This window comes from Xenopus laevis, chromosome 9_10S (genome assembly GCF_017654675.1).
Source record: "Xenopus laevis strain J_2021 chromosome 9_10S, Xenopus_laevis_v10.1, whole genome shotgun sequence".
Lineage (NCBI taxonomy): Eukaryota > Metazoa > Chordata > Amphibia > Anura > Pipidae > Xenopus > Xenopus laevis.
Window position 1 is genome coordinate 102,668,312 of NC_054388.1, and position 17,487 is coordinate 102,685,798.

General features: G+C 42.6%; 1 protein-coding gene across 4 annotated transcripts in view; it reads right to left on the reverse strand.

The window, feature by feature from the left end:
- The window catches only part of traf7.S (TNF receptor associated factor 7 S homeolog), a 42,344-nt gene that overhangs the window by 6,586 nt on the left and 18,271 nt on the right, over positions 1-17,487 (reverse strand). For all 4 annotated transcript variants that reach the window (XM_041577887.1, XM_018237233.2, XM_041577888.1 and 1 more), the window contains 13 exons: positions 16,461-16,540; positions 13,515-13,631; positions 12,659-12,751; positions 6,529-6,562; positions 6,224-6,407; positions 4,632-4,766; positions 4,221-4,438; positions 3,652-3,725; positions 3,503-3,551; positions 3,183-3,310; positions 3,018-3,100; positions 1,089-1,128; positions 815-931 (listed from right to left, as the gene is read on the reverse strand). In XM_041577887.1, coding sequence (XP_041433821.1) covers positions 815-931; positions 1,089-1,128; positions 3,018-3,100; positions 3,183-3,310; positions 3,503-3,551; positions 3,652-3,725; positions 4,221-4,438; positions 4,632-4,766; positions 6,224-6,407; positions 6,529-6,562; positions 12,659-12,751; positions 13,515-13,631; positions 16,461-16,540 — 1,352 coding nt within the window. The remainder of the gene's footprint in view (positions 1-814; positions 932-1,088; positions 1,129-3,017; positions 3,101-3,182; positions 3,311-3,502; positions 3,552-3,651; positions 3,726-4,220; positions 4,439-4,631; positions 4,767-6,223; positions 6,408-6,528; positions 6,563-12,658; positions 12,752-13,514; positions 13,632-16,460; positions 16,541-17,487) is intronic.

The following is a 17,487-nucleotide window of genomic DNA, read 5'->3' on the forward strand; positions in this document are numbered from 1 at the left end:
AGGGGCAGCTGGGAAATTGACAATATGTCTAGCCCCATGTCAGATTTCAAAATTGAATAAAAAAAAATCTGTTTGCTCTTTTGAGAAATGGATTTCAGTGCAGAATTCTGCTGGAGTAGCACTATTAACTGATGCGGTTTGAAAAAAAACATGTTTTCCGATGACAGGATCCCTTTAAGCTTCCCTATGCAAACGTTTTGGCATTAAATCACCACCCCTTGATGTAGAAAACACTTTTTCAGTCCCTTGTATTTTCAGACATGCAATCGCACCATTATTACATTTCAAGAAGTACTTAAGACACAGCAGAACTCGTATTGCGAGACACAATTTGATTGATATGTTCCCGCATTCTACATTTGAATTTTCTTGACGTGCAACCCACGTACTGTACATTATATTTTAGGCAAGTGAGTAAGTAAACTACCGTACAAACGGAGTGTTACAATTTATGAAACTCTTAATCTTATATGTTTTCCCAGTGCGATTACTTACAAAGTCCTTTGACCTCAATATATCTATATATATATATATATACACACACACACACACACACACACATATATGTTATGCAACGTGTTGCACCACAAATGCCCACTGATCCATAGAGTAATAAAGAGATGCAATCACCAGTAAGCCAAAATGGCACTATAGAAATGATGGTGGATATAGTTCTACGCACAGATTCTGACTTCTAGCTGCAGCACATGATGGGTCAATAAATTCTGTTTTTTGGGGAAGCAGAACTTCCTGCAGGTGTATCCATGTGCCAATGCCAATCCTGTGTTTACAATTAAAGTTTCTCTAGACTTACCTTGATGGCTTTCAGGGAGCCGCTGAACAGCATATTATGCGATGACACTAAGGTGCAAACAGGGTTGTCGTGCGCTCGAATGGTATTAACCTTCAGCAGAGTCTGAATGTCCCACACCTAAACAGAGACAATTGGGTTACACTCAGCATTCCATCTTTTTCTCCACTGCCACAACCTTGGTTCCTCTGTCATATCATAAGCTCCGTTGTCCCCCTAAGCCCATAAGCTTCCTCTCAGGAGGGTGTGTGTGTGTTTTAACCAAGGCCGTACTTACAATAATAGTGCAGTCTGCTGAACCGCTGTACAACTTGCTTCTGGAGAAGGGGACCAAAAAAAAAAAAAACATACGGTAAATAGAACTTGGCTAAGCCACGGAGCATGTAACAAACAGTAGGACATGTATGGGGAAAGTTTACTAAGCATTGCTTATAAATTAATATAACAAAATACTCAGTATTGATATTATTTCTTCCCCAGGTGTGCCCCTGCCAAATCTACTTAAAGGGGAAGGAAACCTAGTTGGCGCAAAACCCCTCCCCCCTCCCGTGTGTTGCCCACCCTCCCTCCTCCCCCCTGGCCTACCCGTCCCGCTGGGCAAATGCCCCTAACTTGTTACTTACCCTTCTGAGCAGGTCCAGTCCAGGGAGTTCACAGACGACATCTTCTTCCGCGCGATCTTCTTCCTGCTTTGAACGGCGCATGCGCAATAGGAGCATTTCGCCGGAACGATCTACTGCGCATTCTTCGTGAGTTTTGGCTAATGCGTAGTAGATCCGTACCAGCGAAATGCTCCTACTGCGCAAGCGCCAAAACGCTGTTCAAAGCAGGAAGAAGATGGCGTGGGAGAAGATGTCGTCTGTGAACTCCCTGGACTGGACCTGCGTAGAAGGGTAAGTAACAAGTTAGGGGCATTTGCCCAGCGGGACGGGTAGGCCAGGGGGGAGGAGGGAGGGTGGGCAACACACGGGAGGGGGGGAGGGGTTTTGCGCCAACTAGGTTTCCTTCCCCTTTAAGTGCTTGAACTACCCCTTTATTGTTAAAGCATAGTTATTCCAGAAGCCCTTATAGCATTGTGGGGGGAAAAAAAAGGTAAAAGTTTTTAGTTTTAGCCAAAGTAAGCTATAGAACAGAAACTATATTTAATAAGGAGTGACACTGAGCTACACAACGGGGCAGTTATGATATGTGGAAGTTGCCTTTAAAGGGGTTGTTCACTTTAAAGTTAACTGTTAGTATGTTATAGATTAGCTGATTGTAAACAACTTTTCGATTGGCCTTCATTTTTACTTTTTTATAGTTTTTGAATGATTTCCGTTCTTCTTCTAACTCTTCCCAGCTTTCAAATGAGGATCACTGACCCCATCTCAAAAACAAATGCTTTGTAAGGCTACAAAATGTATTGTTATTGTTACTTTGTATCACTCATCTTTATATTCGGGCCTCGCCTTATTCATATTCCAGTATTTTATTCAACCAATGCATGGTTGCTGGGGTAATTTGGACCTGTAACTGCAAACTGGAGAGCTGCTGAATAAAAAGCTAAAAAACTGCAGATAATAAAAAATGAAAACCAATTCCAAATTGTCTCAGAATATCACTCTCTATATCATACTTAAAGTTAATTTAAACAACCCCTTTAAGGAACCCTGGAGTGTATGTTATAAACATATGAAGTCTTTGCTAGGTAAGTGGCCTTTAAAGGAGAAGGAAAGTCTTCTTCCACTTGGGGGTGCCAAATGTTAGGCACCCTCAAGTGATTGTATTGACTTACTTGAAACCCTGGGCCGGTGCTCCTATCAGCAGAAAACTGTACCGGCCCGGGGTTATACCAGTGAGCACCATGGAGAGATCATCTTCCAGCTGCTTCTTTCTTCCAATTTCCCGGGGCAAACGCATGCGCAGAAGACCAAAATAGACGACTTTTTAGTTAAAGTAGCTTTTTCGCTCGACTGCGCATGTGTAGCCATGCAGAGAAAGAGGAAGACTGAAGTGGATCGCTCCGTGGTGCTCACTGGTATAACCCCAGGCCGGTGCAGTTTTCTGCTGATAGGAGCACCGGACCAAGGTTTCAGGTAAGTCAATACAATCACTTGGGGTGCCTAACATTTGGCACCCCCAAGTGGGCGAAGACTTTTCTTATCCTTTAAGATGTGTAGAAGCTGCCATGCTTTCGTTAGGAGAATAAACAGTTCAAGATACTTACCCTTGAATACAGAGAGCAAGAACAATGCCATCATGTCCTTCCAGGGTCTTTTGGCACTTATATGTCGTACACGTGTCCCACACCTAAGAGGTCATTACATGTTATTGCCACAAGACAGCAGAAACACCTATTCCTAGAGCAAATATCGGTGCGTCGCTCTCTCACCTTTATTGTTTTGTCTGATGAGCCGCTGAAGAGCAGGTCTCCAATGGAGTAAACGCACAGACACCACACAGGGCCCTGGTGTCCTACAAAGGTGCCTTTGCACTTAAATATCTGCTGAGGATCATAGGCTGCAGAAGAGGAAGAGATTTCAGCATTACCGATGATGCAAAGCAACGGAGAAAGCAATATCTTAATATGAACACTGATCATACGGGACCTTGAATTTATTTGACTGAACTACATTTTTCCACTGAATTAAACTGGGCATAACCAGTCAGACTTCTACCAGTCAAGCCTGCTCTCATTTCCTATGTACTTACATCCTAGGATTCCCATGTTCAGCCGGGCATTGATATGGGAGAGTTCATCCTGTTAAACACAAAGAAACACACAGGGCATATTAGCACATATATGTTAGTCAGGAACTTCATGTAGTGGAGGACAGAAATGATGAGTAAAGGAGGCTCACATTCAGCATGGAGGCGTCTCTACGGAACTCCATCAGGTCTTCGCTCAGCTTGCTCTGGTTTTCATCCAAAACATCTGCAAATATATCAAATTGAGACACTATTTATGAACACTGCCTATTACTGCAGTTATACGCTGTACAACCCTGCTCCAGACAGGGTGCATATCGCTTCTCACAATGGGGCATATTTATCAAAGAGTGAAGTTAGAGATCACCACAGTCCTCTAGACTGAAATTCCCCCCCGCTCTCCATTCATTTCGATGGGAGTTTTAAAAGAGTATTTATCAATGGGTGAAAGTGAAATTCACCGTTTTATAAATATGCCTTTAAAAATCCCATAGAAATGAATGGAGAGTGGTCGAATTTCAGTCTAGAGGACTGTGGTGATCTCTAACTTCACTCTTTGATAAATATACCCCAATAAGCGAAAGAGTGTGATATACCCCAGCAGTGCAATGTGTCTATTGGAAAGGTTTCTCTTTCTGCACCCTGGGAAAGGGTGTTGGGTGTCAAGTTGACAAGCACAGACATTCCCCTTCCCAAACAGTTGTATGGAGTCATCTCTTACCAAATTTCAGGTCTAGGTTCTTCTCCAGCTGGTCGATCTTCTCCGAGAGCTTGCCCAGCATGGAGCGCAGAAATGCAATCTCCTGGTCCTTCTGCGTCATGGCCACCTGCATTTCGTGAAACCGATCGTCTGTCTGCTGCAGAAATTCCTTCAGCCCCTCGAATTTGCACGTTTCTAGGTGTGTCTCGTAGGTGTCTTGGTTCCCTATAAAGTTGCACCTAAGAGGACAAGGGAAATAAGGAATAGTAAACCTTAGTAGCAGCCAATAGAAATATGGCCAACTGTCCACATCTCCCCCATTGACTCCTAAAGCAATTGCTTTCCAGCTGTTAAACGATATGGAAAGAACCCAAAATGCCAAGCAGTTCTACCCTATAAAATGCACCCAGCGGAACTTCTGTTGGAACGTACCCATACTTGGAATGAGGGCACTTGATGTGTTCACACTCCTTTAAATGAGCTTCCAAGTTCATCTTTAATAACGGGGGACAATTGGGGTTATTAGGACAACGGACCGGTCGGTAATCGCAGCTCCCTTCATGGTCCCTGCAAAAGGAAATGACATGGAATATTAACTTTTGAACTCATCTTTAGTGGGATTAAACCCGATTATATCATTTAGGTGTCTTGGAGAGGTCTTGAATTGCACCCCACACAACCCTCAATACAGCCCTGCTCCCCTATATATCCTAATTAAATACAGAGTAGCAAAGCAGGTTCACAGTCGCCATGTTTGCCAAGCTTGACTTCCTCTTCCTGTTGGAGATCGCTGACCAAGATTTTGCCATTCTGATCATGGCTGCAACTACACAGGCTTCTGGGTTCCAAAAAGAGTGTTTCAGAAGGAAATGTATCATTATGACTATGAAACCCATGATCATAATGCTATTCAAACAAAGTGATATGCAGGTGAGACTCAAAATTCTTACAAGAGGTGGCTGCTGACTTGTGTTCAGGCAGGTCCGAACACTTGTACTGCTGAACCTGCTGTCCCATATCATTTATGCTGTAGCCTCATCCCCCTCAATGACATCATCAATGGATTCAGCTCCAATGAACAGGAAATATCACTCCAACTTGCAGTACAGCAGTAAAGAGTGTCTGAAGTTTATCAGAGCACAAGTCACACGACTGGGGGCAGCTGGAAAACTGACCATATGACTAGCTCATTTCAGATTTCAAAATGAAAGGGGTACTGTCATCGGAAAACATGTTTTTTCCAAAACACATCAGTTAATAGTGCTACTCCAGCAGAATTCTGCCCTGAAATCCATTTCTCAAAAGAGCAAACAGATTTTTTATATTCAATTTTGAAATCTGACATGGGGCTAGACATATTGTCAATTTCCCAGCTGCCCCTGGTTATGTGATTTGTGCCTGCACTTTAGGAGAGAAATGCTTTCTGGCAGGCTGCTGTTTTTCCTTCTCAATGTAACTGAATGTGTCTCAGTGGGACATGGGTTTTTACTATTGAGTGTTGTTCTTAGATCTACCAGGCAGCTGTTATCTTGTGTTAGGGAGCTGCTATCTGGTTACCTTCCCATTGTTCTTTTGTTTGGCTGCTGGGGGGGAAAGGGAGGAGGGTGATATCACTCAGACTTGCAGTAAAGAGTGATTGAAGTTTATCAGAGCACAAGTCACATGACTTGGGGCAGCTGGGAAATTGACAATATGTCTAGCCCCATGTCAGATTTCAAAATTGAATACAAAAAAAATCTGTTTGCGCTTTTGAAAAATGGATTTCAGTGCAGAATTCTGCTGGAGCAGCACTATTAACTGATTCATTTTGAAAAAATTATTTTTTCCCTATGACAGTATCCCTTTAAATATAAAAAAAATCTGCTTGCTTTTTTGAGAAACGGATTTCAGTGCAGAATTCTGTCAGAGCAGAACTATTAACTTATGTGTTTTAAAAAAAAAACACGACAGTATCCCTTTACCATTTGCCTTTAATGTAGCGATATTGGACATTTACCGTTTTCCAGCCAAATGATTTCACTTACTTTCTGGCACTTAATTTAATGGTGAAGGGGCAGCCGTGAGGATCCACTTCGAAAACAGCCGGCTTGCCGTTGGAGGAGGGGTGGCAGCCATATTTACAGTGAATGAAAAGCTCTCCTATTTGCTCGGCAACAGCGATGTTGTTCACGACCACCGTTAGTTTGGCGTTATCCACCGGACACTTTTCTACCATGGGGGGGGAAGAAATATTTCTGATCAGAGAAGTGAAACTTATTGAGAGGTGATAATACGAGTGTATTTAACCCTTTATTTGTTCTTGAAAAGCTCAATGGGAATATTGGCTTACCAGATGTCAGAGCGCACCTCCTGCAGAACGTATGCTGGGGAGAGAGAGAAGACGATTGGTTAATACACAAGGACTAAATATATACTATATAATACAAATGCCAGCACAAGTTCTGCTTTTAACAGGCACAATATGTAGCATATCTGTACTTATACAGTTACCCCATTATTATGTGCCAATGTGCATTGTTATAGTCAGTGGTGTAAATAGATTAGAATTAGATTCTACTGGGCCCAACGGCAAGTTTATTTTAGGGCCCCCCAAAATATCCAGAGGTTATCCTGTTCTCCCAATATATACTGAAATTGCCCATTTATTATGGCTTCATGGGGCCCCTATACCTCCTGGGCCCCTCTGCAGTCTCAGGGTCTGCTTCCTCTATAGTTAGGCCCCTGGATATAGTGCAAATGAAAATGGTGTTACTCTGATCTTGGCACTTTCGCTTCTCTCTGGCTTTTGGGGGGGGGGTCATAAAAGAGACATTCCCTGTGTGCTTTCTCCCTTAGATAATGTAGACTTTCCCACCCCCCTTCCTGAAGAGAGCACAGCAGCTGGACGCCGGCTTCTTACACTCGGCCAGACTCGGCCTGACAGTTTCCTGTTGTAGGACTTTCCATGTTCCAGCTGGCGCTTCTCTCACAAGTTTCCGGTGAGTGGAGGAGGGCCCGACGCTGACCTCACTCTTGTGCACAGTGACCGTACTTCCTCTGCTCTCCTGCCTCTACCAGAAAACTTAAAGGAGAACTAAACCCTCAAAATGAATACGGCTTATAATGCCATATTTTATATAGTGAACTTATTGCACGAGGCTAAAGTTTGAGCTTGTCAATAGCAGCAATGATCCAGGACTTCAAACTTGTCACAGGGGGTCACCATCTTGGAAAGTGTCTGTGACACTCACATGCTCAGTGGGCTCTGATTGGCTGTTGAGAAGCTAAGCTTAGGGCTCGTCACTAATTATCCAGCAGAAAATGAGCTTCCCCTGTAATATAAGCTGATGCTACAGGTTTGCTGATTATTAAATTCTGATGCTAATTGCACTGGTTTCTGTGCTGCCATGTAGTAATTATGTGTATTAATTACTAATCAGCCTTATATTGTGACATTTCTATTCTATGTGTACTGTATATTGTGAGTGGGTCCCTAAGCTCAGTAAGTGACAGCAGCACAGAGCATGTGCAGTGAATCAGCAGAAAAGAAGATGGGGAGCTACTGGGGCATCTTTGGAGACACAGATCTTTACTGCTAAAGGGCTGTGGTTTCCTTGGGCTGGTACAGAAGCACAAAACATCATGTACAACATTTCTAGCTACTTCTTTAGTTTAACTTTAGTTCTCCTTTAACTCCATGCACGGCAAGCTACTGGCAGCCTTACACAGTGGCATGTATGTGGGGATTCACATACATGCCACTACACACGACAAAGCATCTCGTTTAATGCTTTTTAAATGGTTTACAGGGTCACATAAAGAAATCACTATCCTGGTCTGTTCCTAAAGGAATAGAAAACCTTCTGTACAACTACAAAAGCTAAGGGACTAAGCAGACCTGTATACTAAAGTCAAGTTGCTCACTGTTGAGGAGTGATCACGTGGCCCCTCTAAGATGTTTTTTGTTAGTCTTTTTCTGAATTAACTAGCAGTTAAAGGAACAGTAACATCTAAAGACAAAAGTATTTTAAAGGAATAAAAATATAATGCACAGTTGCTCTGTGCTAATAAAACTGGTGTGTTTGCTTCATAAACACTACTATACTATGTAGCCATGGGAGCAGCCATTCAAGCACAGGATACACAGTAGATAACAGATAAGTACTACTATAGTTTATATAAACAAGCTGCTGTGTAGCCATGGGGCAGCAATTCAAGCACAGGATACACAGTAGATAACAGATAAGTACTACTATAGTTTATATAAACAAGCTGCTGTGTAGCCATGGGGGCAGCAATTCAAGCACAGGATACAGAGTAGATAACAGATAAGTACTACTATAGTTTATATAAACAAGCTGCTGTGTAGCCATGGGGCAGCCATTCAAGCACAGGATACACAGTAGATAACAGATAAGTACTACTATAGTTTATATAAACAAGCTGCTGTGTAGCCATGGGGCAGCAATTCAAGCACAGGATACACAGTAGATAACAGATAAGTACTACTATAGTTTATATAAACAAGCTGCTGTGAAGGCATGGGGGCAGCCATTCAAGCATAGGATACACAGTAGATAACAGATAAGTACTACTATAGTTTATATAAACAAGCTGCTGTGTAGCCATGGGGGCAGCCATTCAAGCACAGGATACACAGTAGATAACAGATAAGTACTACTATAGTTTATATAAACAAGCTGCTGTGAAGGCATGGGGGCAGCCATTCAAGCATAGGATACACAGTAGATAACAGATAAGTACTACTATAGTTTATATAAACAAGCTGCTGTGTAGCCATGGGGGCAGCCATTCAAGCATAGGATACACAGTAGATAACAGATAAGTACTACTATAGTTTATATAAACAAGCTGCTGTGTAGCCATGGGGGCAGCCATTCAAGCACAGGATACACAGTAGATAACAGATAAGTACTACTATAGTTTATATAAACAAGCTGCTATGTAGCCATGGGGGCAGCAATTCAAGCACAGGATACACAGTATATAACAGATAAGTACTACTATAGTTTATATAAACAAGCTGCTGTGTAGCCATGGGGCAGCCATTCAAGCACAGGATACACAGTAGATAACAGATAAGTACTACTATAGTTTATATAAACAAGCTGCTGTGTAGCCATGGGGCAGCAATTCAAGCACAGGATACACAGTAGATAACAGATAAGTACTACTATAGTTTATATAAACAAGCTGCTGTGTAGCCATGGGGGCAGCAATTCAAGCACAGGATACACAGTAGATAACAGATAAGTACTACTATAGTTTATATAAACCAGCTGCTGTGTAGGTATGGGGGCAGCCATTCAAGCACAGGATACATAGTAGATAACAGATAAGTACTACTATAGTTTATATAAACCAGCTGCTGTGTAGGTATGGGGGCAGCAATTCAAGCACAGGATACACAGTAGATAACAGATAAGTACTACTATAGTTTATATAAACAAGCTGCTGTGAAGGCATGGGGGCAGCCATTCAAGCATAGGATACACAGTAGATAACAGATAAGTACTACTATAGTTTATATAAACAAGCTGCTGTGTAGCCATGGGGGCAGCCATTCAAGCACAGGATACACAGTAGATAACAGATAAGTACTACTATAGTTTATATAAACAAGCTGCTGTGAAGGCATGGGGGCAGCCATTCAAGCATAGGATACACAGTAGATAACAGATAAGTACTACTATAGTTTATATAAACAAGCTGCTGTGTAGCCATGGGGGCAGCCATTCAAGCATAGGATACACAGTAGATAACAGATAAGTACTACTATAGTTTATATAAACAAGCTGCTGTGTAGCCATGGGGGCAGCCATTCAAGCACAGGATACACAGTAGATAACAGATAAGTACTACTATAGTTTATATAAACAAGCTGCTATGTAGCCATGGGGGCAGCAATTCAAGCACAGGATACACAGTATATAACAGATAAGTACTACTATAGTTTATATAAACAAGCTGCTGTGTAGCCATGGGGCAGCCATTCAAGCACAGGATACACAGTAGATAACAGATAAGTACTACTATAGTTTATATAAACAAGCTGCTGTGTAGCCATGGGGCAGCAATTCAAGCACAGGATACACAGTAGATAACAGATAAGTACTACTATAGTTTATATAAACAAGCTGCTGTGTAGCCATGGGGGCAGCAATTCAAGCACAGGATACACAGTAGATAACAGATAAGTACTACTATAGTTTATATAAACCAGCTGCTGTGTAGGTATGGGGGCAGCCATTCAAGCACAGGATACATAGTAGATAACAGATAAGTACTACTATAGTTTATATAAACCAGCTGCTGTGTAGGTATGGGGGCAGCCATTCAAGCATAGGATACACAGTAGATAACAGATAAGTACTACTATAGTTTATATAAACCAGCTGCTGTGTAGGTATGGGGGCAGCCATTCAAGCATAGGATACACAGTAGATAACAGATAAGTACTACTATAGTTTATATAAACAAGCTGCTGTGTAGCCATGGGGGCAGCCATTCAAGCACAGGATACACAGTAGATAACAGATAAGTACTACTATAGTTTATATAAACAAGTTGCTGTGTAGCCATGGGGGCAGCCATTCAAGCACAGGATACACAGTAGATAACAGATAAGTACTACTATAGTTTATATAAACAAGCTGCTGTGTAGCCATGGGGGCAGCCATTCAAGCACAGGATACACAGTAGATAACAGATAAGTACTACTATAGTTTATATAAACAAGTTGCTGTGTAGCCATGGGGGCAGCCATTCAAGCACAGGATACACAGTAGATAACAGATAAGTACTACTATAGTTTATATAAACAAGTTGCTGTGTAGCCATGGGGGCAGCCATTCAAGCACAGGATACACAGTAGATAACAGATAAGTACTACTTTGGTGCAAGCCTAAATGCCTAGGGGACAAGTGATAGTAAAACAGGAGCATATATTATAGACTGTGGTGCACTGAATCCTGGATTCCATTTGCGATACGGCTGAAACCAAACTATTGATGGAATCGGTCTGTCACGTGACAACAGAACACACGTTTTTCTTGTGTTCATACTTCAATTTGCAAATTTTTAAATATGCAAATTAGGCTTCAGATTAGGCTTGGTATCCATTATCGACTGATTCCAAAAATGATGGAGTAGGTGCCCCTTTATTTACTGAAATAATTAGTCCCGAGTTATTTTCAACAATGTTCTGTGGATTTAAACCATTTGAGGGAAATGTTTGGGACCTGGGGAATTCCAGATAAGTGATCTTTTCGTAATTTGGATCTTCATATCTTAAAACTAAACCCCCAAACTAATTAGGGATGTACCAAATCCACTATTTTAGATTCGGCCAAATACCAAACTGAATATGAATTTGCATATGCACAATAAGGGTGGAAAGGGGAAAACATTTTTTACTTCCTTGTTTTGTGACAAAAAGTCACACGATTTCCCTCCCTGCCCCTAATTTGCATATGCTAATTACGATTCGGTTTAGCCGGGCAGAAGGATTGGCCGAATCCGAATCCTGCTAAAAAGGGCCAAATCCTGGCCGGATTCCGAACTGAATCCTGGATTCGGTGCATCCCTAAAACGAATGAAAACCGTGAGCTCCAGTGGAGTTCATGGGCGCTGACCTTGCATCAACAGGTAATTAAAGATTTAGGGGCATTTACAGGTATTAACACCTGTGCGGGCGGGAACAGGGAGGGGGGACTATGGAGGGTAGGGGTTTTCATTAGTTTGGGGGGTTTAGTTCTCCTTTAAGTCTACTAGAAAATCATGTAAGCATTAAATAAACCCAAATAGGCTGGTTTTGCTTCCAATAAGGATTAATTATATCTTAGTTTGAAATATTACAGAGAAAAGGGAAATCATTTTGAAAAATCTTGATTATTTAGATGGAGTCTATGGCATACGGCCATTCCGTAATTCAGAGCTTTCTAGATAATGGGTTTCCGGATAATGGATCCCATACCTGCACTAATAAATGTTACAATAATACAGCATTACTACTCACTGTGTACTCTATCCTCCTCCTAGCAGCTGGGCTGGCAGCAGGGTTTTGGGGTGGGTTTGAAACGCCTAAGGCTGCCTATTCCTGGCTCAATGCACTGCACCCCCCCACAAAACGGAAATTGTATTTGGCAGTGAGTAAATGGCAGCTGTGATGTGGGGCCTGTGGCACTTTCACTTGTTACTGACTTAACATTTCCACCATTCTCCAGCAGCAATATTCCATATTCTGGTAGTTATAGTTGAGCTGCCAGTGCTCAGTCCAAGAATGGCCTGTGTATGGTCAGCTTTCAGCTGGATGCAGTGCACACACACACACTGCAGATAAGGCTTTATTGATGGCACAGACAGTGGCAAAAAAAGGTTATTTATTATATTATTATATAATCACTAACCCTGGGGATCAAGTGCAGCATACAGAGCCAGCTCCTACAATATATACTCACCCCACATGTGGTAATGACAGGATCTTTAAAGACGCTGCAGCAGAGCTGACAACAGAGTTTCACCGAGGGCTGCTCCGCAAACACTAGCGGGTCCTAAATCAGCACAGAGGGATACATCTGTTAATGACATGGATTCCTCACTGCACCAAACACAGCAAAGATGGAAATATTCACAGGAATTCAAGGCTGCCTGCTGCACTGGGATGAAGGGGCTCTGTATCCCTATTCCCTACATGGAGCACTGTTATGCAGAGAATGATAATTCCAGAGGACACAAGAGACGCATTCTCTGTTATAGCTGTATCATGTGCACAAGCATAAAGGCAACACTGACTATAAGTAATGGCTGCTTTGCAAAATGATCTACATATATTAAGAAGCTATACACATTATTGCTGCAAAGTGCAAAGCATTAAGATCATTGTGTGGAATTGCAGTGGCAATATAATATAGGGCAGGGAATCCACTATTTTGGATTCGGCCTAAACCCTGAATCCTTTGCGAACCGAATCCTAATTAGCATATGCAAATTAGACGTGGGAAGGGGAAAAAATTTTTTACTTCCTTGTTTTGTGACAAAGTCACGTGATTTCCCTCCCCACCACTAATTTGCATATGCTAATTACGATTCGGATCGGCCGGGCAGAAGGATTCGTCCGAATCAGATTCCTGCTGAAAAAGGCAAATCCTGGATTCGGTGCATCCCTAATTGCCATGTATATTGGGGCTGTATCCTCGCTTGCCATGTTCAAACTGAACAAACGTGGCATGTCTCCCATACAAAAAGTAAGCTTGCTCGTGGCTACTTACAGCAACTGTCTGCAACTCTGTGACACCGTTAATCTTTTTCCCTTACCGGCTCTTCTTCTTCTTCATGGAGCGAGAACGTGGACCTCAGGGACATGGTGGACTCCGAATGCAGGGACCGTATAGAAATGGCAGAATCCGAGCGTCTCGGGGTGCTGATTGGAGGCTGAGGAGACAAACCCCCCACAAAGGAAGGAATAGAGGTTAGAATGCAATGGGGTGCTGCGGATGTGTTACAGCAACATAGTCTTGGGAATGTGTCGACGAGGAAATGCAAGTCTTAAAGTCAGATATCCACATTTTCAGCCCATGAGACGCCAGTTGTAAGATTCCCTAGGAGGCGACTGATCATCATTTCCATTTAGATTAAAAGTCTATATATAGAACTCCACCCAGGGTAGCCCTGCCGCTCAAGATTAGGGCGACCCTTGCTGCGTGCTCTGCTCCCAAGCCCCGAGCAGAACCAAGGCTGTTAGCTCCATCTGTGTGTGTGTGATGTTCCAATGTAGCTGCTGCCAGCTCTGCTTACCGTATATATGTGGACACTTCCTCCTATTGAATTCACTGAGCTTGCCGGCTTCCTGCTGGAGATGTGAGGAGGCAAGGGAAAGAGGAGGGAGGGGGACGTATGGAGAATGGCGGGGGGTCGTAAAGGGAATACTCATATATGTATATTTTTTTTAAGATTGAAAATTATATTCCTGGAGAGATGACAGCAGAGCTACTTAACCCTTAATGATGTTTTTCTACTACTGTACATCAGCCGCAGACTTTTAGGCATTGCACTGCTTGACCACCTGCAAACATAACGTCTACGTGAGATATCTGTGAACAACACTAACAATATGTGGAGTCAAGCAATGTCCATTTAGACTAACCCTGTCTGTCACAGCCTCTGGGGACACCTTGTTTACTTCCATGTCTTGGAGACAGACACAACATGTCTGCTATAACGCAACCACCCACATAGACGGTACAACTTCTACTGTGCAAACAGCAGTGCACCATGAAGGCAGTCTACCTCTCCCTACACTGTGGTATCTATAGGAAACTGCCATGGAAACAGCAGTGACTTGTGACCTCCGTTGTGGTGAATATCACACGAAACGCATTAGGAAGATAGTTTTATTTACAGGACAATCTTCCTAACGCGTTTCGTGTGATTCCATGCGTACTATATGTGTGGGATCGCACGAAATGCATTAGGAAGATTGACGGGTAAATAAAACAGTTTTACTTCACCGCTGTCTACTGATCTGTCGAGTGCACGTCACAAGGGTATCGTATCCATTGTAAAAGCCTCCCAAAGCCGCGGGTTCGGGGCGTCGCACATGGACCAGAGAATAAGAGCGGTGAGTGACCTGTACACCATTATTGCATATTGAAACATGATGAATTAAGCGACAGGTTTGGGGCATTTGCACCCGGACCCACTCGGTAAAAGGGTGAGCGCTGCAGGAATGTAGCCTGCATGATATTAACAACGATATAGAAAGGTAGTAGGATTTGAGCGCTTTTGTGTATTGGGCTTTTAGAACTGTAAAGCTAGCCATACATGTTGAGATTAGGTTGGGCAGTTTGCCCAATTTTGACCATAATGCCTGACTATGTTAAAGTGTATGACAGGTTGGTTTAACATGTCATGCCGGGATTCTTTTGAATCAGGACATGTTTAAAAAAATCATCTGCTGAAGCACCATGTTTGCAAACGCAAGGAACTTTGGCAGACAAAGCAGTGAAGAGTAACAGTGGCTCCTGCAGAACGGGTAAAGTTCCCCTTTAAACAATATTTATGGATGTATAACTTTATATGTAAAGTGCTGTTAAGGAGCTGCAGCGCTGTACAGTGCATAAAAGTACAATATATATATATATATATATATATATATATATATATATATATAAAAAGTATACATGGGGAGACAAATCACATAATAAATATATACAGAATCATAGGACAAAGAGCTTAAGTGCTATGTGGTAAGAGACATAGTGGGAAGGAGGTACCTGGCCCGTAGAGCTTATAGTCTAAGTGGATGGGTGGCTAACATACAGGTACAAATTGGAGATAAAAAAGTGCACAAGGTAAGGCATAGTCATTAGGGACAGGACTAGGCCAATGTTCAAGTGCTACAAATGGTAGGCTCTTAAGCTGGCCATAGACGCAAAGATCTGATCGTACGAATCGAGGATTCGTGCGATTTTCGAACCGTGTGTGGAGAGTCCCGACATTTTTCGTCCAGGGGAGATCGGTCGTTTGGTCTATCGGACAGGTTAGAAAATTTCTGTCGGCTGCCGATAATATCTCTGCGTGTATTGCCGATCGTACGATTTTCATTGGGAGACTGTCACCAGCTTTGGTCGGACATAGATATCGTACGATTGCTGTCAGGGGCAGAACATTGCTGATCTGTTCTTTAACTAATCTGACTGGTAAGACTTTGATCTGAATGGTTAGTGGCAGGTCGGGAGATGGGAAAGTCCGATCGTACGATGATTCGTACCATCGGATCTTTGCATCTATGGCCAGCTTTAGTTTTTTCTTGAAGAGATTAAGAGAGGATTCCTTACGGAGGAATTCAGGGATGGAATTCCAGAGTTAAGGAGCAGGAAGATAGAAGGGTTTGAGACCAGAGGTGGATGTGGTAGTGAGGAGCAGAGGAGTGAAGGGCTTTGAATGTTAGTAGAAGGGTTTTATATGCTATTCTTTGCTTAACAGGCAGCCACGCTAAAGATTTTAGTTGGGGTTGAGCAGCTCCCTTTTAGGAGAGAGCAGAAGGATCCTGGTAGCAGAGTTTAAAATTGATTGGAGGGGAGAAAAATGGGAGTCAGGAAGACCAGTTAGGAGTAGATTGCAATAGTCTAAACAGGATAAGATAAGGGCATGGATTAGTGGTTTGGCTTTTGTTTGTGAAAGAAATAGGCATAAAAAGTGTTTAGGAGGCCTAAGATGCCATCACTGTATTTATGAGAGCAAGATAAAAACTGAAATTACCATAACATCATCTTCATCCCGGGGGGAAAATGTCAGGGTACTGGATGAGGAGGGGGTCCGTCTGTGCTTGGTTCCATCAGCTGCAAGAGAGAAAAGCCAAAGAGTGTTCTTATACCATGGCTGCAGACCTTCAAGTCACAAAAATTCTTCCCCTACCTCCCAGACAGCTCTTTGTTTTTTTGGGTTATAGTCCAGCACAGGGCGGCACCAGGTTACATATAACTGGGCAAGTCCTAAGAAACAGTGGCATAAAGCACCGTTCCATTTGAGATCTGTTACATTATGAGATACATGATACTGCCTTAAGGAGGCCATAGAGCAGGGATCCCCAACCTTTACAACCCGTGAGCAACATTCAGAAGTAAAAAGAGTTGGGGAGCAACACTAGCATGAAAAATGTTCCTGGGGTGCCAAAAAAGTGTTGTGATTGGCCAATTGGTAGCCCCAGGATTGTCAATCTACATTGAGGCTTGGTTTGGCAGTGCACCTGGTTTTTATCCAACCAAAAACTGCCAAAAAAAGCACCTGATTTGAGTCCACTGGGAGCAACATCCAAGGGGTTGGAGAGCAACATGTTACTCACGAGCTACTGGTTGGGGATCACTGCCATAGAGGATACAATTCCGACCTTTCCAGGAAAGATCGTTTGTTTTCAATACAGACATTTAAAGCTGAATCATCAGATATACAGGTGGAGAAAATAGAATTCTACCTGTATCTGACAATCAGCACTAACATCGGCTGATCAAAATTTTCCAGCCAGCCTGATCGACGAGTCTACTGAAATTCAAGTCTGCCAATATCGGTCGGCTCGTCTCCCACCATACACGCACCGAATATCGTACGAAAACTATATTATTGGTGAGCCTATGGCCACCTTTAGGCTGGCTATAATCCAGGCAATGGGCCAAACTGGGCTCATGGAACCATTCAGTGTGACCATTTAGACAAGAACTACATCAACATGTTGAGGCAATCCTTACTAGATGGGATTTTCAAACCTGGCACGTGTATGGGCTGACTAGCT